The following is a 27,274-nucleotide window of genomic DNA, read 5'->3' as shown; positions in this document are numbered from 1 at the left end:
ATTGATTACTGAGCATGTTTCTGCATACAGTGTACACAGATAGTGGCTGACTGGGTTTTACAGAACAAAAGACGTTTGTTCATAGGTACCATGTTTGGTTATAGCTATCTAGCAGAAGTAGACAAAAAAGAAATATATCAATTACATTATGTTCTTTGAGCGATTCAAATACTACCACAAAACTAGGATCTATTTTGATAAACATTGAGAATAATAAATATGATAATAGCTTTATATGTTTTTTATGAGTGAAAAACACAAATTACTGAATTAATAATATTCTACTTAGGTTTTCACGAGAAGGTGTGAAAACCTAACAGTGTACGCTAATAATCTATCTCCTTTTTTATTGGCTTGAAGCATGAATAATGAATCCGCTCATTATTATACTGAAGATTTAGCCTCTTAACATCTTACATTTCTTTGAACAAGTGAGGTATTGTGTAATAAGTATTATTATTTGTATTATTTTCTGCTTCCAGATAAAGAGTTTTTGGTATAAAGCCTAATTTTTTAAAAAAGGAAAGATAAAACAATAAGGCATAAGATCTCTACTCAAGAATGGTTCAAGTCATTTTGTTCTAACTTTCCCCATTAGCAGTACGATTTTATACCAGTATAATTAAACCTATATAATCACAGTGTGCACCCAAAATAAGTGTCACTGTATGAGAACAGTATCCGCAATTACAAGATCAGACTTATTTCTGAAGTAATATAGCAAGGCTGTAGAAACCTTTACAGATGCAATCTGGAACTAAGCACATCTTTAAATGTAAGTATTTTCTTAGATGTTCAGCTGAACCAAGACTAGAAGACACATCACTTTGCCTGAAAATAGCAACAGCAATTATTACTTCCATAGTTATCTCAGAGGCACCAACAAGCCATCATCATGAATTGAAACAACCATTTTTTTAATGTAGCTGGTCTGGACTGAGTCACAGTAGGAAGGGAGGCCAGAGAAGCCTGAACGCCCCGGCAGCACACCATGGACCACCCTAACAGCAGAAAAAGGGTTGCAATTGCCAGGTCTATCTTGAGGAGGGTGAGGAATACTTTTATAGCATTTTAGTCAGTTCCAAGAGGACAACTGCTGAGATTAAAAGTTTTACAATAGAACACATACATTTCCATACAAGATTGTAACACATTCTTCATTACCTTTTACTATGGAGGCTCAGTTGAACTCTGTACCTTGTCAAGGTATCTTTAAAATCTGACTACTCAACACCTAATCATTGGTAGCACCAGGCATTTTCAGCTCGTGGCAACAGCTGTTACAAAAGCTCACTTTCCATTGAAATTGGACTCCAGATCAACTGTGATGATTTATTTTAGCCACTCTAGTTTGAACAGAAGCATGTTACTTACAATCCACATTTTTCAGAAGTGAGATGCATTTTTATATGCTTCAACTTTGGATTATTTTGCATTTGAACAGGGCCATATTTTCCCAAGGATAGCATCAGGTCAATAAAAATTACTTTGAAAGTCATGGGACAGGAACAAGACTTCGGCATTTATAACCAAATTCTAGATCCTAATAAACACCCTTTCCAAGGACCATCTTTGTCATATACAGCACCTTGGTCTTGCTTGTAAATACTAGTAAAAAAACGATGTCTGGGAATGGTCTGAATTATTTTATCTTGACAGTATTTAGCAATTTTCAATCTATTTAACCCCAGAATGCAGTCAGAAACAATAAATTTGTTAACACTACTCTAAGGAACTCAACTTAGTAGGCATTCCCAGAACATCTGTAACATGCACCTATGGGATTTGGACCCCACATAAACTGCATTGTTACCCACTCCTAACATGACGCACGAATGCACATCCTAGATTCCTTGATCAAATTTCAAAATCTGGGTTTAGTTTTTCCCTCTGCCTCAGGAAAGTCAACACCCATGTATTAAGCCATCCGTTCATGGCTATAAGTTTCTAACCTTTTCATCAAGATTGACTATGTTCAGAAAATAAATTCAGTCAGCTGAAGAAAAAAATTTCTGCAGACCAGTGGTCACAGCACTCAGAGTGACAAGATCTGAAGCAGTCCCCCTCCAAGATCAGCTCTTATATTTCATAGGTTTTGGATAAAATGTCATTTCAGTCCTTAGGACAAGAACTAGAACACAGTCTTCTCTTTCTCTGAGATGCCTGGGTCTCCCTTGCACAGCACAGAAAGCAAGCATAACCGTCTCTCCCAGAATTATTAACGTCAATCGAGGTGCAGGGTGCACTCAGGTTCAGAAAGGTACATGGTGATGTTTATATTATTTTTGACTCTAAACCTGGCTCAGCACTTTCTGCACATCAAGCTTCCTTAAGGATTTTTTTTTGTTGGACAGTTAAGGACTGGAGCACCAGAAATCACTTATTGAAAACCATAGCCTTATTTTATTAAACAATTATCTCCTACTCCCCCAAGGCATATGGGTACTAGATAATCAGATAAGCACAGTCTCAGTAATAATAAAATAGATCTAAACAATTTAAGATGACATTAAACACTGCAGAACCAGTACCAGCATGTTTTCTGCTCAGCAGTTCTCCAGCCGAATAAGCAAAGTCTTGCTCCCTGGTGACAGCAGGTTATCCTCAATTATCATATCAGCTGACATCAGCACTGAACTGATGTCCTGTCTTCTCAGGCAGTACAGAAGCTACCACGTTTTTATTATTTTTGCCCTTTTTTTTTTTTTTTAATAATAACTTTACAGGTAAAAATTCTGCCTTATCTGGCTAACCCTGAACAACTAAATCCAGATGTCTCTTAACTAATCCCAGAACTTACTGCTATTGATTCTAAAATATAACAGTATAAATGTATTTTGATGTACCACTGCCAAGTGATTTAATTTTGTGTGTGTATATATTAATGCTTATGTTAGAACTGTTCTACTCAAACAGGTTCTTGTACAGTTTTAGGCTTCTGCTGTTCAAATAAATATTGGGGAAGATGTAAGCCATCTAAACTCAATATTCAGATCTCCCTTATGGTGCATTTCAAGTACCCTGAAGAATTTCTGTGTCATTTCTTTCATTCTCTTCCATTTCATCATTTATTTTACTCTTCTACTTGATTACACTAATAGATAAAGAATATGGTATTACATGCACATCTACTGATTGGTCACACATAACAAAGAAAATGAGAAATGTGACAATGAAAAATAAAATATGAAATATCCTTATACCAGAAGACCAGATAAACTTACTATGCTATATTGGAATGCACATTTTCTGTTGAGTCCTGGTATCTTACTGTGAGGCTGATCCAATCTATTTCTTTTGAAAAGACACTGATGAATGCAATAAATAATTGCTTTTTATAGGATTTTAAGTCTGTAACAGTATATAACAGCACATTTTAAAGAAAATGCTACCACTGTAACATTAAAGCCTAAAATACCTTGCCAAATCCTGCTCTGTGTTCATCCCACAGAGATCGATCATACCACATTCTCTGTAACTTTGTACATTTAGGATGAGATTTCCAATCTTCCCTGACAACGCAGAGCCTCAGATTCATACAGCTTTTGGATGCCTAAATAATCAGTCAGATCCTTAATGGGATTTTCTAAAGTGACAACGTGCCTGCTCCAACAGATTTCTGATCAACCCTTCAGGCACTTTTAAAGATCCAACTCTTTGTGCATATTAAATGATGGGAGCCCACCCTTTAACATCTGCTTAGGTGAGAACCTTGTAACGTGTCTTTATCAGAATTAGGGAGAAGCTGACAAGGAGAATATTTGCCTCACTGAAGAAAATGAAGTGACTCTCTCAGGGCTTTTGTTTGCTAATAGTCAACATTAAACTGCAGGAAGGATGACCTATGTTTTCACTGTTTCTAAAAATTCTTGCCTTCCTTCCAAAGATATCAACTGTTGTAGTAATACTTACAAAAGGGAAAAACTGAAACAAGAACTATATAGGAGACCAGCAGAATAAATCTAGAGGATTTAACTACATCCACACAGTTTTTATAAAACTGATTTAATTCAGCTATCATCCCTCCAGGAAAAAAACCCAAACACTCCCCTCTTCCCACCAAAAAGCAAAAAAACCCCAAACAGATACTCCAGCATTAATTTACCTCAGAATCCATTTGCTGGTCTAGCTTTATAGTAATGAAATCTCATATAGGATAGAGAAAATAGTACTAGAACCTCATAATTTAATGCCTTTCTAATTTATTTTTTCCATATAAGATTAGACTGACATCTCTATATCTTAATCCCAACCCATATTCAGGAAGATTCATGTAAGAATCATGGATAATTTAAATGGTTCAGTGCACATATAAAGGGACTTCCACAAGCTGTGTTCCCTGAACATCATGTGCAAAGGCATTAGGCACCAAAACTATAGGCAGTGACAAGTGAATGTTAGAGGCCCCTCTTCATTTATTACTATATTGCAAACCAGGAACTTTAGTCCTTCTATTTTTTCAAATAAAAATTTATTTTATTAAAAAAAAAAACAGAAAAACCAGTCAGTTGCACTAGTGCAGAGAACCATGAGAACCTGGGCTAGTACTGATGTATTGTAAATTAGTATGCAAGTTACACAGAACATTAATGGATAGGTTGAAACTAGAGTGCAGATTCACTGCATTAAAAACACTGTTACTTTTGTCATATGTTAGTTTACTTTTTCCCATATTTTAAATTTACTGAAATTCCTTTAGACTTATTAAATGAGCAAATCCTTTTTGAAAACAATACAACATGGCTGAAATGCAATAAATATAAGCACTTTAATATTTAAGTGAGGAAAATGAATTTCAGTGTTTTCAAATTGGTTTTCTTCAGTGCAGAGTTTCTTTATTTGTCCAAATAAAATAGATTTGAGTGTGTGGCAGCTTTAAGGAGATAGGCAGCACTATTCAATGGCTTTGTGAACTTGGGAAGATATTATAAATAATGGATTTGCTCTGCTCTGCTATTAGACATGGAGCCACAACAAAACCAGTATCATTCTAGGTTCTCTAATAAGCAGCTGCTGGAGTAAGTAATAAAAAGCCTGGTGTACTGATTTAAGTTACAGGTGCTAGCATTTTTCTTCAGATCACTGTAGTAAACTATGGGACTGGTTCTGTGTTTTCAGCAGGAAAACTACTCAAACACAGAATAGAGAGCTCAAATTCTGCTCCCAAAAGTCTAACTGATGTATTTCGTAACCAACAGAGTGGTACTTGCCAACATTTTAATACCGGTGTTCTAATTCTAGAAGTTATGACATTATCTTACCTTGTTCGTAAACGTATCTCCAGCAAAAGTCACTACTAAAATCTTCAGTTGCACATAGCGAATTGCTAGCTGCTACCTTCACACTTAGCATTGCATACCATGTCCTCGAGACCTTATTTTCATCTTCACCTTCCAAGCAGTTAGTTCAGATCTATATTACTATGAAACAAAACTCTGATATGAAAAAAAAATAATCTATGAAAAGGGCTTTTTAATTGTCAGAACATAACTGCAGAACATCACATATAGTATTTTTATTTTTTTCTTAGAACTTCAGAGGGGAGATTCAAGTGTAACTTCAGCTATGTTCACACTGTGCAGCTAACTGGCATGCCCTTTATGCAACAGAAATGGTCCATGACGATCTGCTCTTTATTAAATAATTGACAAATTTTGTTGACATTTTACTGCAGTCTCAATATTAAGACTCTATTATCTAGAATTTTTGTTTTGGTTACAGAAATATGTTTGAAAGAGATACTAAAATATAAAAAAAAATACATCCGGTTTGCATCAACTGGATAATTCCAATTCATATTTAATAGGTTTCCCACAGATACACATGCCTTTGAAGCCTCTGAGTTCAGTAAAGAGATGCATAAAAATTGTCTTTCAGATGATGAACTGATTCCTAGCTGGGAAAGATACTGGCTAGTTTAGAACAAGATTTTTGCATGATGTTGTGTTTCAATTCACATCAGAAAACCTACTCTGAATACTGGAAGCACAGAAGGGAAGTTTCCAACATTTTTGTTTTCTCCATAGTCATCTCCATTAAGACAACCCCACCCTGATGCCCTTATTTTCAGGAGAAGTGTGAATTACTGGCTATGTAAACAGTTCAAAGACTTAACCGCTTGTATGGTGTGGATATAAGCTTAATAGCTTTCAAAATCTACTCTGAAGATTCTGAAAAAGAAAAATCCACACAGGCTACCACAGAAATTGTATTATATGTATGTGGTACGACTACATACACATATAGGGGAAATTTATGGTTTAAATTAGGAAATTTAAGATTTAGAACAGAAATGAGACCCAAGTTCTTGAAAACTGTCACTGAGAAAAGAAACCACTGTTGGGCAGAAAACAGCATTCATTCACATTTTAAGAATGTACAAACACAATTCAATGTCTTTCAACCTAATAAAATACCTGGGAGATCCTTATTCTACGTCAGTCATTGTTTAACGATGAAGATGTGACTTGTGTTCATATTCCGGCTGAGGCTAATCCAAGATGAATTTATCTGCTTTAATGGTATACACATGGTAGACAACTAGAGTTCCAGCATCTGGGAGAGAAAATAATCTGGCAATACAAGATTTAGTGTAAAGTCTGGACCCTTTTTTTTTTTTTTTAAAAAAAAAAAAAAAAAAATGAAAAAGAAAAAAAAGCAAACTCCGAAAGCATTCCCCCCCCCCAAATCAGTGAAGGCTGCCTGGAGCTAGTGGACAAGAATTCAAACACAAGAATTTATATGTATAAAGGCACCATTATGGCCAACTTTCATCTTGAAATCAAATGACCAACACATCTAATTTCGAACTAGGAGACATTAGTAGCTAAAAATAACATTCAGGTGGATAAGCCTATCAAAGTACTGCTGCTTATGAATAGTAAGATATACTCCTGTTCCTGTTAATTCACTGGAGATACAAGCAGGGAAACAATCTACAATGACTTGTAGTACAGCACACTGATATTAGGTAACACTTTAGTACCCCACTTTAACATGTATCACAGACTATGCGTGTAATATTTGCACTAACTGGTACTGACAGGATATGGTTGTGATGATTGAAGTTTATCATTTTAATGAACTGTTGTCTTCACTGAAATCTGTAATATCTGACAGCTTCCACTGCTGTATGAATTACTCCGGTGGTACAATTCATTTTTGTTTTGGTTGACATTCTGTAAGACAATATTTCTAGGAAAACAGGTTAGGTCAAGAAAAGACTGCCAGTAATGAGTGAGTGTAACATGGAGGAGAAAGAAAACAACTGGATAATGAGCGTGGATGCATAGTGAAATACTATACCATGACTTAAAATTAACTGAATGTCTGCAGTGTTGATCCTTTCCACTCGAATACTGAACATAAGACAGTGGAAACACCCTGTCAGGATCTGAACAATATTTTGCAGAAGCCATAGTTATAATACCTGCACACTTGCAAATAAGATGAGGAATTCAACTTGCACATTGACAAAGAGAGAAAAAGGAAACCTGAGCCTACTACAGTATACACTGTTAAATTGGGAGTAAATTTTTTGGACCAGCCAGCTGGTTTGGTTAGGATTTGATGGAAGGAAGTCTAAGTACTACCTTCATAATTCATCCTGCTCTTGAACTAGCTGCCAGGGAATCTAGGAAACATTTTGACAAGTAAGGTAAACCAAGTAGAAAGGTGTCCAACTTACAGAAGATCACATTACCATAGCAGTTAAAACAAATAAAGCATTCTGCTGTCTGACAGGAATCTCTCTGCCAACTATACATAATTTAGGAAATTTGTGCACCCTTGGGCTAACAGAGGGCAACTGGAACACAAAAAAAAACCCCAACCAGATCTAGTAAGCTTTTCCAAGCTATACTGGATGCTGAAATAACGGAAGCAAGGAAACTTCTCAGATAAGAAAAGGATACATGCTTTTATGCAAATCTAGTGCAACTTTCTCTACTATCTTTTATGGAAGGGAGATGGAAATCTTACATAGGTAATTGATTATAGAGTTGAGGTAAGCCTGCTAGAAATATTTGCAGAAACAAGAACTCTAGATATTTTAGAGAGCAGCTCCTTTCATCACACCCTAGTTTAAAAAAAAAAAAAAAAAAAAGTAACTTCAATTTCTTTTACCCTCCCTTAACCAAAACCAGTACTGTACATTTCAAGACCAGTGGCAAAAACCAAAAAGCAAAACTCTCACATTTCTGTCTTCTCAATGCTTTAGGAAAAAAACTCAGAATATTTTTGATATTTAAAAAAAAAATGTCATTTTAACTACTAAGAAATTCAAGTATGCTTGTTATGTAAAGGCTAAATTATCATAGACAATTCCAGAAAAAAAACCACTGATACATCTAGACCTGTAGCCAACAGCCAGCGGTACAAACATTTCAGCAGAAGCTACACAATTCCTGTCATATTTATCAGTGTAATTCCATAGAGACATGTTTCTACTGTGTCCCAAATGGTGATTAGCTTATGTCACAAAGTGTAAATGCCAACGGTCTTCGCAATATCGCTAACAGCATGTGCCTTCAGCTTCTCTAAGTGTATGTGTGCTTTGAACATTGCTATGCAACGGCAAACAAGTCCAGCATTGCTTTATCACTACATCCTTTAGGTGACAGAGAAATAATAATGATATAAATGTATGTTTCTCATGAATCTATACTACTACTGAAAATCCAATTCTGATTTTCTTTCTTCTCACTCTGTAGGAAGACTATTCTCTTCCACATTTATTTAATGTTACCAAGGAATGGCAAGTTAGGTTTTTAATTATGGTTTCAATAGTAACTTGCTATATGGCCTTACCTAAAGAACTTACATTTGGTGCAACTAAGTCTTTGCTTAGTTTCACCAAATGTAAATAATTGGACCACTTTGACCAGTTTAGGCATTCAATGGGAATTAGGTAAGACTCATCTGGGTTTTTTTGACTTGCAAATATGGAACCATATTAAACATTTCTCATTATTAATGCCTGTTGTCTTGTACTAACTCTGTAACATGATCTAAATAAGTTTACAATATGAAGTTCAAGCTGCACTTCTTGATTAAGTTTTGTACTTCAAGATACATCTTTTTCAACATTATGAAGATTAAGCCATATTTTCCACTCAAACAACTACATTTTGGATATCAATTTTTCCCTGATAATTCACATCTTCAAATTGATTTTTGCAGCAGTTGGCTCTCTGGGAATTATAACAACCAGGTTTTAGACTTTCTTGGTCCTGAAAAATGTGTTATGGAACTCTAGCATAATTATAAATTCGAAGACTTGGGCATAGGCCTCATTTTGATTTGAGGGATTAATAGCAGGTACTCTTCAGAGGATTCCAAAGGGAATTCTCCTTTATCAAAATGGCAAGCAATTCCTGACGTGCTGTCAGAACAGACATTAAAAACTACCCAAAGATGGTCCCTTCCACATTTCCTCTGAGTTCTTCTACTTGCCTTCTAATTTCCTGGAGGACATTTGTCTTTTCTGAAAATAGATTAGCTTCACTTTTACTGGAATCAATTCAACACAGTATCTGGCTAGAGCAGCTTGTGGCTTTTGTCCCGCTGAAAAGCAAGTCAGGTGAATGCAATTTGAAAACGGGTATTTCAACAACGACTGGTTACACACCCTCATTCTGATTCAAAATGTGAAAGTATGGCTCCATTTTGAAACTAGACCATCTTTATTACTTTCTTCAAAGAATATTTTATAGAGTCCTGATATGGATACATTGGGTCTGATGAAAAATAACTACAAATCTGATAGTAAATATTTAATTTAAAAACTGTCCATTGCCTAAGGAAAAAGGAAGAAGAAGAACAAGTATGAATGTAAAAGATGCCAGAAGTTAGGCTAAACTCTGTGTCTTTTCATAATTGCTCTGATGGTACAAAGCAAATAGTTTGACTAGCCAACTTGGCAATTCAAGAAACATTAGTTCACTTCGTTATTGAGACTAAAGCAAAAAAAAATCCAACCAAAACCATAATAGCATTTTAAAATCTAATTAATTATGTCTTGTACTGCACACTGTCAAGAGGTGTTAATAGATAATAAAAAATGCGTGCAGTAACATCATTGCATGGTATCATTCCAAGAAAAGCTATAGTTGACTAGGGGCTTCTATTTAAACAAAATCTAATCCCTTCTTAATTTCTTTAAAATGTATACTAGCCTTAAATTTCCCAAAAATAAAATGCTTCTTATAAGAAGAAACAAAACTATAATCAGTAGTTATCAAGTGGAGAGAAGTTATAATGGAAACTAAGAGTTGTAATGTAGGCTCAAGAAAAAAAAAAAAAAAAAATTAAATAAACTAGGAATTAATTAATGTCATACACATCTGGCACTAAGCAAAGAAGTGAAAATTCCCAGTCTTGTAGGAGAGCAAAAGGTGTCAACAATTATTTTTGTGTAAAATCAGTAAAAGAATATATTAAAAAGTTAGTGACAAGATACTGTTTTAGTGGTTGTACAGAACAATTAACAGTGATTATGACAGATTAGTTACTTTTTAAATTTTCACCTGAAGAAATCCACTAAACGATACTAGTACTGACTGAGGATTAATGTAAACAATTTTAGAATTTGAAAATAAAATTTTAATTATAGGAAAAATTTCAGGGAATTAGACAAAAATTACTTGTTAAATGAAGAGGAAAACTAACGATGGATTAAAAAACAACAAACAGAAAGCAGCAATGGCTCCAATTCGTAAACATTTATTCACCCTGAGGTCTCTGCTGCAGGACAGTATGGAATTGCTTTTCTCTGTGGCCTAATTTTGCACTGATGAAAGAAACCAAAGAAAAATGGAGAACTGGTCCAATGAATATACAATGGATAAAAGAGAAAAAAAAAAATTCTGAATGTTCTGAATTTGGTGCAAATAATTTCTCAAGCTTAAAGCATAAATAACAATGTTTGCATTTAACATACAGTCTACAGCATATGTTTGCAAAACTAAATAACCGCCTGTGTTTACATGAGATATATGATGTTCAGTTTGATTTGCATATCAGAGATCAGGCTGTAAATCTCTGATGATATTTACAGTTGGATAATTGAAATTAATCCTGCCAAAATGACTTCGACAGTCCTGAATTTATCGTCTGAGAAAACAATCCTGGAACTGTTTGCCAAGCTATTAACACGGCTGCCTATATATTTTCAATCTGAGCTATGTTGTTGAATAAAAACCTGTTGACAAATTAAAAGCTTCTTTATTTCTTCCCCCCCCCTTTGTGTTCAAGTTGCTTCCTATAATCGTTAAGAAGGTGGGATAACCTTGAAGATAGCAGATATGCCTATGTTTTGCTGGTTTTGTTTTTTTATTTTTCTAATCATGACAGGTACATGAGTTATCTTTCTTCCTCGTCCCATCCTGCCCCCCCGCTAGATGTTACACCATTTTCTTTGTAATTTCCTTTAAAAGCAGCCAATTCTCCCAGCAGAAAGCATCAAGAAGTTCCAACACCAGAACTGCCTCCCTCAAACCTTTCAGTCACTTGGGTCATGGTTTCATCAACACGTGTCTGTCAGGAAAGAAAGGTCCTTGGACTTTTGTTTGTTTGTTGTCTGTTTTGTTTTTAAACTCAGTTTACATCTTTAACTAGAAGGCACAGAAGTTGTCAGTGAGAACAATGTTTTTAACTACAAATCTACCCCACATTATCCTCCTGATAAGAATGCTTTTTGTGGCTAGATATACAGCAGAAACTTCCAACGTACACAACAGAAAAATGCTTGTGTATAACACCCATTCCAAAAACAAAACAAAAAATCAGCAGTTTCACCTTCTAATAAATCAAAATTCAAATGATTAGCAGGTTAAATTTTCTTCCCATTGGCAAATAATTACATAATTTATTTGCAACCTTTTCCTGTTTAAGAGATGTTGCATCTCCTATTCTTTGGCCTCCAATAATTGATTTGATGATTATGAAACTTGCACCTTGGGTTTTGGTGTTAAAAGACAGTAAACGGCCTCCCCGCTTTCTTGATACCAGGTTTTCAACCATGGAGAACTCTGTTATAAGTATTTCAAAAGCCATATTTATTTTAAAAAAAAGATGTTTCTAATACATAAAAGTAACTTTCTGAAGTCTGGAAATAAAAAGTTGACTGCCACCCATTACAGAATGTGTGAATTTATATTTGTAGCATTTATTTACAACATATTTCTTATATAAAGGTGGCAGCGATAGCTTTGATACTCATCTTGATTTCTTCCTCCCCCCTCCAATATGCTGCTTTCCAGGACCATTCAATCTGAAAGCAAGCATCCATCCAAATATGTAATATTAAGGAAGACAGACAGCTTTTATTCATAAAATGTTAATTCCTTATGAGTGGAAAGAATAAATCTGTAGACTAAGCAGAACAACTATGATCACTGATTATTATCCTACCACAAGTATGTTAGATTGTGCTCTGTCCCCTGTTCAGAGTTTGAGTCAACCAGCAGACACCCGGAGAGGGAGAATTCTAAAGATGACAACTAGATAAGCACAGATTCTGTGAGGATGGGAAGAAAACAGCCTTTCTTACCCTTGCCGTAAGCCTGCTCCACCTTCCCATTTTGTTGCACACACCAAAACTGTGAAGAAGTCTGAAGGAGGTTATGTATTTATTTATATGGTACCTAGAAGAGCTGGCTTCATTTCTATCAGAGGACTCAAGGCATGTAACAAATTTACAGGGGGCACACTGGGAAAGATCTAGAACTAGTGTTGCTAAACTCAGCCAGTTAGCTTGGCAATTAGTATTGCCAAGCCAAAATACACTGCAGGTTCTTTCGTATAGCATTTCTCTATATAAGCATCAGCAAATTAACAATCCAGAGTGGAAACTACCAGACTCATTAATCTGTCAACAGCTTTCCCTTATTTGCGTATCTTTCACTTGAACCTGAGCATAAGGATCAATTTTTCACTTGAACCTGAGCATAAGGATCAATTGCAGCTGACTGTTCTGCAGAGTTAGGTTTTCAGGTGGGATGTCTTTAGCTTGTCATCAGATCCCTTTTTACAGAAGCTCTTCAAGACTATCTAATTTTTCCACTGTACTCATTTTATACTAAGTGTATACACCACTTCTACAGCACAGCTTACAAATTCATCTAAACAGAACTCAACTGTCTGTGGGATTGTGGTAATCTAACATAAAAGAATACATGAGCTTTTATTGTGAACAGACTGAAAGTCCACCAATGAGGACTCCAAGTGAGGCTTTCTTTTTTTATTTCATGCTCTGAATACTCCTATTTTAAGAATACTATGACACGTTTTTGTGCCACCTCCTGCTCCCTTTAGCCACTGAGATTTTTGCATGACTTAAGGTTATTTGTATGCTGATAACTAGCCCTTCACATCACAGCTGTGCTCCTTACTCTCTTATTTTCAGCTGCAAAATGCACATCAGATACACTGAAGGTAGAAATGAGAGCTGGTAATGAGTGTGAGTGGGAGGCATGGGTTGGTGATGAAAATTTGCTTTGATTCCTCTGACTACAAAAGCTTCCTTGGTAGAGAAGATATTTTAAAGTGTCTAAACAAAACCTTCGTCTATGCAAATCCAAAGCCATTCTGACATAAAATTAAAGCTATTCTTAGTATTATTTCTTAAAGATTATGAACATGACACAAAGGATGATCAAAGTATTAAAACCCTACAACAGGTTAAGAAGAAAGGCAACAATACAACAGATTTCCGGTGTTTTCATTTCTAAACAAAACACTGACCATTAATTCTTATTACTGAGAGTAATTGTGGAAGCATCATCTGTTATCAGAACTGGCTGACAATTTCTGTTATAAAACCCACTTCTCAGTTGTCTTGAACTTAGCCAAACTTTAACTGTTTTGTCTATGATTTTATAAAAACTGAATATTTGTTTCAAGCTTTTGTTTTAAGCAGCTGCTCTCAGCTTAGCCAAAATAATTTGGAATAATTCATGAAAGGACACATTGCTTATCCCATTTTGAAAACAATGTTTTTATTATTATTTAATGCTCCCTCAATTCACAACTTGAAAGCAAGACTGAAAATCTGATACTGACAGAGTTTTAATTAGCTCTCAAAAATCTGGCTGAATTACAACATTTTGAAAAATTTCAATTCATACATGCTTATCAAAGTACATCACTTTTACAACAAAACCCCTCAACACTCCCAGTTCACCAAGTGTACTCCTAAAATAGGTCTCTAGGTCTCAGTTGCAGGGCTCACTACAATTGCAGCAGGCTGGGAGTGATCTAGGCAAAAGGAAATAAAGAGAGAAGAAAGTCTCCCTAGTTTTTTTCAGTGAACTTTCTCTTCCTGCAGTGGCCAACAAGCTTGAAGGACTATTTCACCTCATTCAAATTCAAAGGAAGAAAAAGAGAGAGCAAAGGGAAAAATCCATTTGAACCGTATAGTAGAGAACCAAGGAAAACACCTAAGAGAGTGGAGACTTGTCTGTGGACTGATGACATTCAGCTGTTAAAAATCAGACCTAGTACAGTACAGTGGTGTCAGTAACAGTACTCCTAAACCATTCAGGAGCCTGGAAGGAACAGTTTGGAAAAAAAAAAAAAATCCATTCCATTAATTTAAGGTGTAAATTAATCAAAATATGTCACCTCAAATATAACTGAAGAAAGCTGAGGAACTAATAATGACTTGGTAAACAGGAATATACTAATATTCTAGAAGCACCCTCATAAAAATGCATTTTCTTGAATAATAAAGAAAATGAAGAGGTATACATTGATTTATTAATCAGGAGTCACCTTGCCAAAGCATATATAATGAATAAATTTCCATTTGTCTAACCTTAGTGTGTTGTATACTCAAGAGCTAGAAATACTACATAGAAAACTTACTTAAATTTTTGTTCAGTTACTTCTTTAAATTACATACTGAAGTTCCACAAAGCTCAGACCTTAAAAAAAACACCCGAGAATAATTGCAGAATAAATCCCCTGTGCTCGGCACTGGTGAGGCCGCCCCTCAATGACTGGGTTCAGTTCTGGGCCCCTCACTCCAAAAAGGCCATTGAATGACTCGAGTGTGTCCAGAGAAGGGCAACGGAGCTGGTGCAGGGTCTGGAGCACAGGTCTGATGGGAGCGGCTGAGGGAACTGGGGGGGTTTAGTCTGGAGAAGAGGAGGCTGAGGGGAGACCTCATCGCCCTCTACAGCTACCTGAAAGGAGGGTGCAGAGAGCTGGGGATGAGTCTCTTGAACCAAGGAACCAGTGCCAGGACAAGAGGGAATGGCCTCAAGCTGCACCAGGGCAGGGTCAGACTGGCTCTTAGGAAGCATTTATTTCCAGAAGGGGTTGTTGGGCGTTGGAATGGGCTGCCCAGGGCAGGGGGGGGAGTCCCCATCCCTGGAGGGGTTGAAGAGTCAGGTTGACCCAGCACTGAGGGATCTGGTGGGGTTGGGAACGGTCAGTGGGAGGTTAATGGTTGGACTGGAGGATCTTCAAGGGCTTTTCCAACCAAGATGAATCTGATTCTGTAATAAAAGATGCCAAATAAAAGCAAATACTTTTTTGGCACTGTTGTAATTTAAATTCTTTCCAGCTCCCTATTTAGTAAAGGCTTTATCTAGTAAATCACGTCAAAGCCTGTTTTTTGCACCACTCCCTTTAATTAATCTGTGTTCTTAAAGTGAAGTCCACAAATTGATGCTAGACATCTCTCTCTCACTGGGCTAGAACATAAACCAGTGGTTATTAAGCAAAGCTATTAACCAGCTAATAAAGACTCTCCAGTAACTCTATACATGTTAGCATCCCATATTTTATTTTTGTTGTCCATGGAGGCAGAAGCCACAAAATCATCGCATGAATGCCATGAGCAGTCTTATATAGTGTGGGCATATCCTTCCAAAGTCAGAATGCATCCAAGTTTTGAAAAGTCCCATATCCGCAGTGTGGTATCCCCACTTGAGGTGACCATGTGGTTGCCACCGTTACAAGGAATAAAAATAAGGAGTAGTTTTTAGCAAGGATATAGGTGAAGATTTTTCAAAGTACACAGCAAAGTAATTTAGCTACGTTTAGAAAGACAGGGTAAGTAGCAATTGTTGATCTTACATTAAAATGCATATGAACAAAAAATTATGTTTGAAGACATTCATATTTTTACTTTATACAGTTTTCTGACACATCATAGATGAAGCAGTCATGTATTAAATATGCTATCAAAAGAAAAGAAAACGAGATATGAAGTAGCTATCTTCCACAGGAAAGTAAATATGGTTCCAAAAATTACATTCTTACTTTTTGTAGTCTATTTATGAGTTTATCAGTAAAATAACTTAAACCCAGAGAACTGCTTTCAAAAATAGAATAAAATAGCTTCAGGGAAGAATATTTTCTCTTTTCCCAAATCTATACCATTTTCTACCTATAAATTATTATTTAAGCATCACAATTTTATCTCTTCTGATTCAGTATAAACACTTTAACAGATTCACTATCTCTTGGGGTCATTGATACGTTACATAAATGAAAAAAACAGAGTTCAACTCAAATTTTTTGGCCAAATCTTCGGGTATGAACTAGTATGGTTCTATCTGATTTAAGCATGGACATACAGCTTCAGACTAGAAGTTGCTGAACCAGATGGATATGTTACACAACAACTACTAAAGGATTCTTAACAAAAAGAAAATAATAAGGAAAAGTATGTAGAGTGATTCTCCTATTAAACTCTCCCAGACCTAGCATGTGGCTGAGGATTTCTTTGAGACGGAAGCCTTGTGCTTAACAGGCATCCGTGTAAGCTTTTTCAATAACTAATTAATTTTTGAACATATGCAAACCTTTGGCACCCACAATCTCTTGTGTCAATGAATTCCAAAGTGTAATTATGCATTGTGTGAAAAACTATTTTTGGGTCTTAAATACATTCCTTCATTTCATTTGATGCTTCTAATTCTAACACTGTGATTAAAAGTAAACACTGACTACACATTTAGCATGTCTAAACCAACTGTGGTATTATAGGTCCTCTATCCTACCTTACCCACAAAACTAAAGACTCCTACTCTATTGACTCATTTCTCATACAGACATCATTCCACCTCTTTGATCACATTTAACATCTTTCTCAGCACCTTTTGAGCTGAAACTGAAGCTGAACCAAGTTCCCGAGGAAGCTATACAATGCACGGTAGTGTTTTCTGATTTATTCTGTATTCTTTTAATTTGATTATCATTTTTGACACTACTACACAGAAATTTTCAGAAAACTGATCAGAGCAGCTTCCAGATTTATTTTCTGAGTACTAATAAGTAGTTTAAACCCATTCTTATCTATGTATAGTTAGGACCACTTTTTCTTATGTGCATTAGTTTGCATTCATCTGTATTGACCTGCCACTTCACCGTCAAGTCAGCTGTTGTGACTGGAATTCTTTTCCTGTAATTCTTCACATGCAACCTTCATTTTTACTGCCCTGACTAATTAGCAGAGTCACCCATCTCATTTTCTTCCCCAGTTTCCAACATCATCTTCATAACTTAGGTCCCAACACAGATCCCTGTGTGACTCAAATAATTTCTCCATTCTGAAAGTGACATTTTATTCCTATCCTTTCACCAGTTTTTAAACTCACAAGATAAATTTCCTTTGTGTTCAGGACAATTTTGCTTCTGTGAGAGTTTTTGTCAAATGACCTTAAGAATTTACTGAAAATCCAAGTATACTGAATTTACAAATCTCCCCTTATCAAACGTTCAGCAAGCCCTCCAGGGAACTCTAATAGGTTTCTGATACAATTTCCAAAGTCATGTTGATACCTCCCAATGCTTCACTATAACAAATGTATCCATGTATCTTGTAATTTTGCTTCTTAATACAATTTCTACCAGCCTTCCCAGTATAAAAATAAGATTAATTGATCTACAGCCCCTTAATTTCAAACTCTTTTAAAATACTAAAAAAAGTTAATGCAGCCTTCCCAAATTATACCAGGAATAATGGAGGTTTTCTATTGTGTTTACTAAAAAAAAAGCCAGGAAAAATATTTGGGATAAAAAAAAAAAAAAAAAAAAAAAAAAAAAAGCAGGCCTAAAATAATTTAACCTTGGGTTTTCAGACCAATTTCTGCTGTTACCTCAACAACATCAACAAGACGACCTTCAGGGTCCAATAAACTCTGCTTGTATTTGAATAATGGAAAATGTGCTATCACAGGCACTAGAAATCCTTCTTCCAAATCTCTGGATATAAAACTGTGGGAGCTGAAAACAGCTCAAGGGTTGATCCTAAGCCCTACTGCAAAACTTCATCCTAAGAATATACTCAGAGATAGTTCACTGTTGCAGTGTAAAAAAAAAAAAAAGGTCTGGGAGGGGCAGTGTCAAAATTTCTTTTTATATATTCTTCCTTTCCTCCTTTTCCAGTAGATGTCCACCAGATTGTTCTGTAAAAGTACCTTCTAAGACAGTTTGAAATATGTGCATCATTTACCTGATAGATCTTAAGGGGGAACTTGCCATTATGAAATATCACCTACCTAAACTTTTGTCTATTTTTAACACTTATGTTTTAGATTGCTATTTTTTGTGAAACTATCATTATAATTCTCATTAAGGCAGTTACACCCCCATGCCTAAGACAAAGCTTTGAGAGATTAATCTCTCAAAAATTTTAACATTGCAAAGGAATAATTCTGAAGCTTTTTTCACATATATAGAAGCATAAAGGCTTGAAGCCTGAGTAAGGGTTCAGAGGAGACCCTAATTTTGTCAAGCTGCTAGGAATAAATGTGCTTTTATTAATGAAACACTTGTACTTTTAATAACTCAAGCTCCATCTCACTTCTGAAGACAGATAAAATTAGTGAAATGACAAATTATCATACCCCTTATACGCTTATGAAATAAGAGCTATTTCAAAACAAATTCAGAAGCAGATATAAAGCAGGACTGATGAAATCTATAATTGATTCAGAGGGTAGTATGCACTGCCACCGTTGTGAATCACAGAAAAAGATTTATTGCTTATGCATTTTTTAATATATAATACTCAAAATGCTACAAGAACCACCAGTTCCTTGGGCTGAATTTTAAGACTACACCATCCAGGCAGTGATGAAAATCTTTCAGAAAACAGATAGGAGCAGGAAGGCAGTTCAAATGGATTCAATTTGGCAATCTGTGGCAGGGGAAAGAGTTACAAATGAGGTTTAGCACTCATGACAGATCAAAAGAGGAAAGTGGACACTGAAAACAAAAGCGTAGCTTGTGCAAGAAAAAGTTTTGAGGGACAGACTGACAGTGGAAGCAAGGGAAAAAGTACTCGGGAACAGAGGGACCCTGCAACACAAGCTCCCTAATATTCCCTGGAGATAAAAAAAAGCATCACTTCACTAAAGAACAGGGAGCTGCATCATTTGAGGATCTGCAGTTAAGCAAGTACAAACTTAATGTCAGCATTTCTGGGAAGCACAAACTGCTGCTTATAGGAGAGATGGCATTCAGAGCTGGTTTAGCACTGGGCCTGCACTTTGCGGTCATGAAAACTTTGCTGCGCACTAGTATGCAAGCCAGACACACACATAATGAAAAATAAAGCGCATCTAAATCAAAATGCTGCTCTTAGAAAAAAAAATCCTGTCAGTAATGACACACTTTTTTCTGATTTGCAGCTTTTTTTTTGGTCCTGGAAGATAAAAGAAACACCCCAAGATCTGAAGTAATGTTTTGTTACCACAGCTACAACATTTTTTTTTTTTACTGCACTATTACTCTGTATGTATGATATAACATTATCTGGGGAAAAAAAATGTATCAGGAAAAGTAGATGTTTTTAATAGTTTATGCTGTCAGTTTAACAGTCTATACCCACACAGTCCTCTACCATATGACTGATTTTCAAACAAAATAAATACTGATTTTTATATTAATATTATATAGAAATATGACATTAGATGCTGCCTTAATTATCAGCAGCTATATACATAATCTCCATTTCAATTCAAGATTGATCACTAAGAGAGAAAGCTCCAAGTAATTCTGTGCAATGTTCATACCTTTAATTCAGAGGGTAATAAACCACTTTGATTTGTCTGGTAAAAAAAGAATTAAAGAACCAGACAACAGATTAGGAGACAAAAACAACATGAATCTCTTTCTGTCACTTGAAATACATTCACATGTATGCAAATAACTTTTAGAAATTTGATGCTAGCAATTTAAAAAAAAAAAAAGAAAAAAAAGAAAAAGCAGCAGTATACTTGTGTACGGTGTTCCATGGACCTGATCAGTTGGGATTGCATGATCTTGCTTGGTCTGTTTTGGTGGTTTTCTATTTAGACTTTCTAGCAGACCAAAGCACTATAAGGGATGAAATACGCCTGTATAGTTTGGAACAAAGTAATTGTGTAGAAAAAAACTTTGTAAAGATCTAGGCAACAGAGAGTATATGACACCTGTAGCCCCCTACATTGTCTATGGATAGATCTTTTTTCTTAACACTAAATATGCATACAGTTCTACCTTTCAACTGATTTCAGGTATTCCTAATTGATGCTATAAACCTGTCCTTCCAGAAAAAATGAGTGAAAAAACACTTTGGAAACGTTAATTCCATGTTCAACAAAAGCAGAAGAGGCATTAACTTCTCAAGCCTTTCCTCCCTCATACCCTAGAACCACATTTTCTTTCATTATATCTTCCTCCTGCTTCCAACTTCACTGTTCTCTCTACAAGACACCTCTCCATTAATACTGAGTTGTAGACCTATCAATAATTAAGGGACATATTCAGCAACAGCATGAGACTTTGTCACAGAGATGACATTTCAGGTGACTGACTACTTTTCTGCAATACCGGCCAAATGAAGACAATAGCTACATTGATAGCATTTCCCTGTAAGTATATCAGATGTAATATCAACAGTCAAAGCAGCTTCAAATATTGCATCTCGTTCAAGTATTTCCGGACAACAGACTTAGATCTGAACCTCAAACTACTCCAAGGGGCATACTCAGGTATTTCTCATATTCTGTTTCATAGCATTAGCCAAGCAGGACCACAGAGCCCATCCTTCAAAATCTACAAGGACTGTCATTTTGCATCAGCCAAAAAACACCAGTAAAGCCATTTGTATCATTAGATCTGTCTGCCTAGGACATGCCTTTTTCAACTTCTCATATCACTGACTGGAGCAATACCTCTTCATAACCCTGAGCATTCTTGGTCAGCTTTATTCTTGAGAGAGAACATCTTGTTCTGCAGTTTATTTGGTAAATAGTAATAAGGTAGACTTCTCCATCCAACATATCTCATCTTAAGAGTTAATCACAGGAATATTATTTTTAGCAGTTGCCAGGGACAGTACTGTGAATCAGACCATGTTTTTTTTTACTGTATTCTACATGGTATTAAAAGAATGTATCAAGATCTGTGCTACTGGCATTTGTATGTATTATTTATGTAGCAGTGTGGACATGTCCGTCATTCTGCAGATGAACTAAGATATAGCTCCTTTCCGGAGACAATTACAGCCTAAATCAAAAGGCAGTGAGCAAAGCCTTACACACAGTGCTGTCAACTAACAGTTCAGAAATCAACACACTAAAACAAACACGACTTGTGTTACAGTTTTCTGTCTTAAGATCTGCAGCAACAGGTAGCATCTGAGTGGAACTTAACCATATAACATAAGCATCAGCAACTCAACAAATTTTAAACATACTCCTGTAATGTTTTAGACTGTAAGTCTTTTACCACAGCAATTGTAAAACACTTTAAAATCAATATTCCAACTGTTTAATTGAGAAAATGATGTGGCTTTTATTTACCTCTATTCATGCAATTATTCTATAGAAAAATCTAAAAACTACTATACTATTTGCAGTATCAGTGTAGGTAGACCCTAAGCACAGCAAAGCCCAAAGGAAGAACTGCAAATACTGTTAAAGATTACTTTAATTTTGCTGACATTTTATGCTAGGACAAAGAGGAAAGGTAAAGAAAGGAAATGTCTGGAAAAACTGAGTTACTCCACCAAAAAAAAAAAAAACCCAACCAAAACCAAAAAAAACCCACAGAACTAATGAAGCCTGAATGCCTCTTGGCCCCATCACCTGAGCTGTTGATTAAGTAAATATATCAGGAATTGATTGATCCTTCAGATTTCTGCATTCTGAGTTTTGTCAGAATTAGCCTGAAGGTTAAAAGTTACTAGAGAGCATGGGAGAGGGTGTAAGGAACATGTGAAGCAGTAGCATGGCAGGGGTGGGGGAATACATCCTTGTAAGCTTCATTGTCCTTGGAAACAAGGCTAAAAACAGTGATGCAGACTTTGTAAAGTATGTACTTACCAGTGGGCTCCCACCTCTGGTTATGAGAGCTGTATTTAAACACTCTCTTTTCCACTTGATACTAAAACCAATATAAGGGATGGAAATATTAAACATTAGTTCAGCTGTGCACTTGTCATAACTTTATTGCCCTACTTTGCCGTGGTGTGTTTCTGTCACAGCCGCTCATTTTCTTCTCACCAGAGAAGGTGAAATTTGGGCTGCATTTAAAAAAGGGTGGGGTCAACATGTTATTTAACAGGTTCCCATAAAAAATATTGAAAAGACAAGAGGGGATGTTTTTTTCCACAACAGACACGAGTACTTGCACAGTTCCTTGATAAAGGGATCCAACTCTTTGCAGGTACAAAGGAAGATGAGACAGAGTTCTGGAAGAGGAATACATCAACACTTATGTTGCTGGCTGCTGTTGATGACTGCAGCTGGCTTAAGAACTTTGAAATAAGGAGTCCAGGAGGGTACCAAGTCTTATCCCTTTCTAGGCATTCCCTGGTACTCACTGCTGGGGACAGGATGATGGTCCAGAAGAGTATGGCATGTGCAGCCATCCTTACGTTCTTAGTCTGTAAACAAAACATTCTGTAGCAAAGATTTTGTTTCTAATAGATTTTGTAACCTTGATGCAGGCTTGAGATATAGTTCACTTTTTTTTTTTTTGTTACTGGAACTCTGAGTCACATTAATTATTTACAGTGACATTTCTTATTAAAACCCCAGGATTTTTGATACCTATGGTTTGTTTTGGGTGTTGCTTTCATTATCCTCATGGACTGTGAGTCTAAGACAGATCTTATGCAGTAATTGTAATATATCTCATTCTTCGGAATAATCTTAAGCCTATTTTTACTTCTGTTTTATTAATAGACATAAAATGTCATTTATACAGAAGGTGAATGCCCGAATGCTCAGCAGTAGAAATAAGAAAATACCTTTTCTTTTCCTCATTTATCACCAAAGCTGAGAAAAAGAATTAAATTTCAAAAATGCAAAATCAATCATCAACTGACATGCTATAAACAATTAAGAAGTTTCAAAGCCAGGAAGCATGGCAGCAACCAGCCGACAGTGGACAGTAGATAGGTGCATGGCTGTTTGCCTGAGAAGAAAAATGCAACCATCCTGCAAAATCCTGTGACACAAGGCTATTGGCTGGAAAGCTTCAGAAAACTGTCAATGCACAGTATGCCAAGTGCAAAACTCAAGGTAATTTTTCATTCTACATTACCTAATTGCTAGATCTTTTAATCATATTTCATGCTTATATATTGACCCAAGACAGGATAACTGTTTTTCCCTGCCATTCTACCTCGCTGACAGCTGGGTATTGACATCAAGGGAAAAAAAAAATGAAGCAGTGTTTGGGCATAGCACCACTTGTCACTGCTCCGAGGTAAGACATACACTGGGACTGGGTATCATAAAAGTAGTAATATTTTGTTTTAATGAAGTTCACCCTCTTTATTAAAACTTCCTTGAGGCTACATTATACTTCAAAAGTGACTGTTTCACATCTGTGGTAATTTAAATATAACATGCTGCTACTACCAAAAAGAGACCCAGTATGGTATATATGAATTTTCAGACAACAAATTCAAGTAATTTATAAACAGGTTTAACCTAGCAAGTCCTCCATCTTTTAAAACATTTTCCCTTTCTGAACTGGGTACTGATGACAGAAGTTGGTGTATCTAACCACACACACAGAAATCCTGTTTCACCTGGTACCCTTCCCACTGCTCTTACCAGCTTGTCTGTCCCAGTGCACAATTAATTCCTTTATTTCAAGGGTTTGACCTGATCTAAACACTCTGCATTCAGGATCATTATGATTAAGGGTTTTTTTTGTTATGTCCACAAGGTAGCATATTGCTTCAATTCAGGTTACAATCTATACAGATCACCGTCAGGCCTGCGACATTCAAATCTGTTATCTTGCTAAGATTAGCTTGGTACCCCCACAAAATAGTGAGTGTGTTACCATTCATTGCAAGCTCATCTTTTTACTGTGTAAAAAACTAGTTAGCTCTCTTTCAATGTCATGTAATTAAAAGTGGTTAAATGAGATGTGAAAATAATTTAGGCATCTGGTAGAAGGCAGTTTTTAGTACATGTAAAATTGCCTTTTAGGAGGCTTTGGTAAGAAGGTAAGAAATAAAAATGAAAAGTTGGAGATTAGATGTACCAAAATGCATGTCTGCAGGACAGCAGGCACTAGACAATACAGGTTCTATGCAAGATTTAAAGACCAACGAATAATTCCCTTTTTAACAACAATAAAAATAAATTAAATAAATCATGTCTCTTCTAAAAGCTTTCTGTCAGTACATGTCCAGCATCCAACATGAAAATTTGACACCTATTTACCAAGGGGCAGGAGCATTTGGTCATCCTGTCTGAAGCAGGGAGCCTAGCCAGTGATTTCTCCAACAATTACAAACGTTACTTATGATGAAGGCAAACAGTGTTTCTGGGTTCAGTTGTGCCATCTTGCTTTAAGACATTGCCAAGTAAATTTTCCTCCATTAATTTAATATGAAATATTTAATTTCAGGTAAAATAATTATAATTCTTAGTAATTATATTTAGAATCTTATAATTGTGAGTAAACTTCAAAATTACCATATCTTCCAGAAACGATATATTCTGTACCATTTCTACACTTTCTCTCAAACAAAGCCACTGTAAGTTAAATTCTTCCTATACACCATTACATTTAAAAAATAAATTAGTGTATTTAAGCCACATAAAATCATATATAATACCAATCAATATCAATAACATACATTAAACAGCATACTATTACTTTGTGATACTTAATCTCAACACCCATCCCATCCAGCATGGGTCATTTTTCTTGCATTGGAATCGCTCCAAAACCTGAAATTTTAATGAAAGGCTGTTGAAGTAGGGAAAAATGTAGTTTGGAAGGAATTCAGATACATGAATTCCATGTACAGAACAGATTTATGACCTATATTAACAATGATAATCCTGTGTCACAGTTCCTCTTAAATGCAAAGTTGTGGATCAGTCATTTCAAATCCATTATCATCCCCAAGTGGTTGTCCAGTAATGTCTAATCTCAATCAATAGCCAGTAATGAACCATAGCCATTAATCTCATTTGCATCTTTGTACAAAGCATCATTTTTAAGCTGCATATTCATATGCATAGAGATTTCAGTGAGTGCATAGAGATTTCACAGCCTGTGGAAAGTTCTGCACTGGAATTTGAACATTTCCCAGGTACCTGGAAGAATGTTTAACTCCCACTGTGTAACAATCTTGACAGCGAAGCCCAAGGGTGCACCAGCCAAGTGTTTGTATTTTGGGTAACTGATGATCTCACTGAGTCATGCTCTGGAGATGCAAACATAACAAAAGGCAGGGAATTCATTAATGGATACAGCAATCCATAGCTATAAGTCTCATAGTGGAGGAGGAATGGAAGTTCTGAACATGAACCAAATCCTGGGTTAGTACAAGAGAAAGCATTGTACCAAAATTAATATAATCTTCCACACTTTCACGGAAAGGCTTTGTACGAAAACTGAACTTTTATTCATGAGGCCACGCAGTCTAACACCTGATTGCTCAAAAAAGTGGGAAAACCCAAAAAAACCCAAAACCTCAAACCCGACAAGTCTCAAAGTTGATCTAAAGTGTGGACATACATACTGTGGCCTTCTTTCTTTGTGTTCCCCATTCATTTTATAGATACATTACTCAAATGCAAAGAATACAGTTACAAGCTAAGAACATGGTTCCACATCCATGTCTTCCTATGGTCAAACAAGCCCCAGTGCTCATTCACAGTTAGTCAGCTCCTCCTGTTACTTCTGATGTCGCAACCGTTTTGTACCCAAAGTTATCCAAATTACTGCAACAATACAGCTTGAGGGAAAATACATAAATACAACAGATAATGACATCACAATTGATCTCTGGAGTTTGTATACCAGAAAAATTTTCCTTACTTCCACCATCAAACCTATTGCATGCTAACAAGAATTTGTGATTCATGTCAGAAAATCCAAAATCTCTATGGATTGATTCCAAAACATACTTCCCAAGGGTTAGAGCATAAATTCCACATGGTTTACTAAAAAATATATTAACTACAAAAGAAACACATTAGGAAATGTTACAGATATACAATGAAATTAAATAGTATCCAGGACTAAAACAACCATATTTAAAACCTTGTAAGGATGAATCTTGTGTATTTGAGCTAAAGTGCCTAATTAAAGGTAATGCATCACAAACCAGTCAAGTACTCATTTTCCCAACATCTACTGAACTGTACTGGTTAGATCATTTTTGGCAAGACTGAATAAATGAAAGACACTAATGCTACTGTACAAAAGGGAAGGTCCTGACTTCAAACATGACAGATCAGTAATCAAGTTTTTCCTCCATCTAATTCAGAGCACTATTTTTCATCCTGGATAGATGACTGTGACTAGGATGAGGCCTCACATTGCATTCTTCAGCCACACATTCCCCTCGTTAGCACTATATTAGCAGAAAAATAATCCTACAGGAAAAAAAAAAAAAAAAAAAAAAAAAAAAAGCAGGCCTAAAATAATTTAACCTTGGGTTTTCAGACCAATTTCTGCTGTTACCTCAACAACATCAACAAGACGACCTTCAGGGTCCAATAAACTCTGCTTGTATTTGAATAATGGAAAATGTGCTATCACAGGCACTAGAAATCCTTCTTCCAAATCTCTGGATATAAAACTGTGGGAGCTGAAAACAGCTCAAGGGTTGATCCTAAGCCCTACTGCAAAACTTCATCCTAAGAATATACTCAGAGATAGTTCACTGTTGCAGTGTAAAAAAAAAAAAAAGGTCTGGGAGGGGCAGTGTCAAAATTTCTTTTTATATATTCTTCCTTTCCTCCTTTTCCAGTAGATGTCCACCAGATTGTTCTGTAAAAGTACCTTC

At 35.9% G+C, this 27,274-nt stretch overlaps 1 protein-coding gene across 1 annotated transcript in view; it reads right to left on the bottom strand.

The window, feature by feature from the left end:
- The window catches only part of SPAG16 (sperm associated antigen 16), a 304,682-nt gene that overhangs the window by 61,728 nt on the left and 215,680 nt on the right, over positions 1–27,274 (bottom strand). The window contains 1 exon segment of the mRNA XM_026852411.1: positions 15,771–15,957. Within this exon segment, the coding sequence (XP_026708212.1) occupies positions 15,771–15,957 (187 nt within the window).

Source organism: Athene cunicularia, assembly GCF_003259725.1.
Source record: "Athene cunicularia isolate RWA chromosome 7 unlocalized genomic scaffold, athCun1 chr7_part1, whole genome shotgun sequence".
Classification (NCBI taxonomy): Eukaryota; Metazoa; Chordata; class Aves; order Strigiformes; family Strigidae; genus Athene; species Athene cunicularia.
Note: the sequence above shows the minus strand (reverse complement) of the source record. Positions and strands in the feature narration are given on the sequence as shown.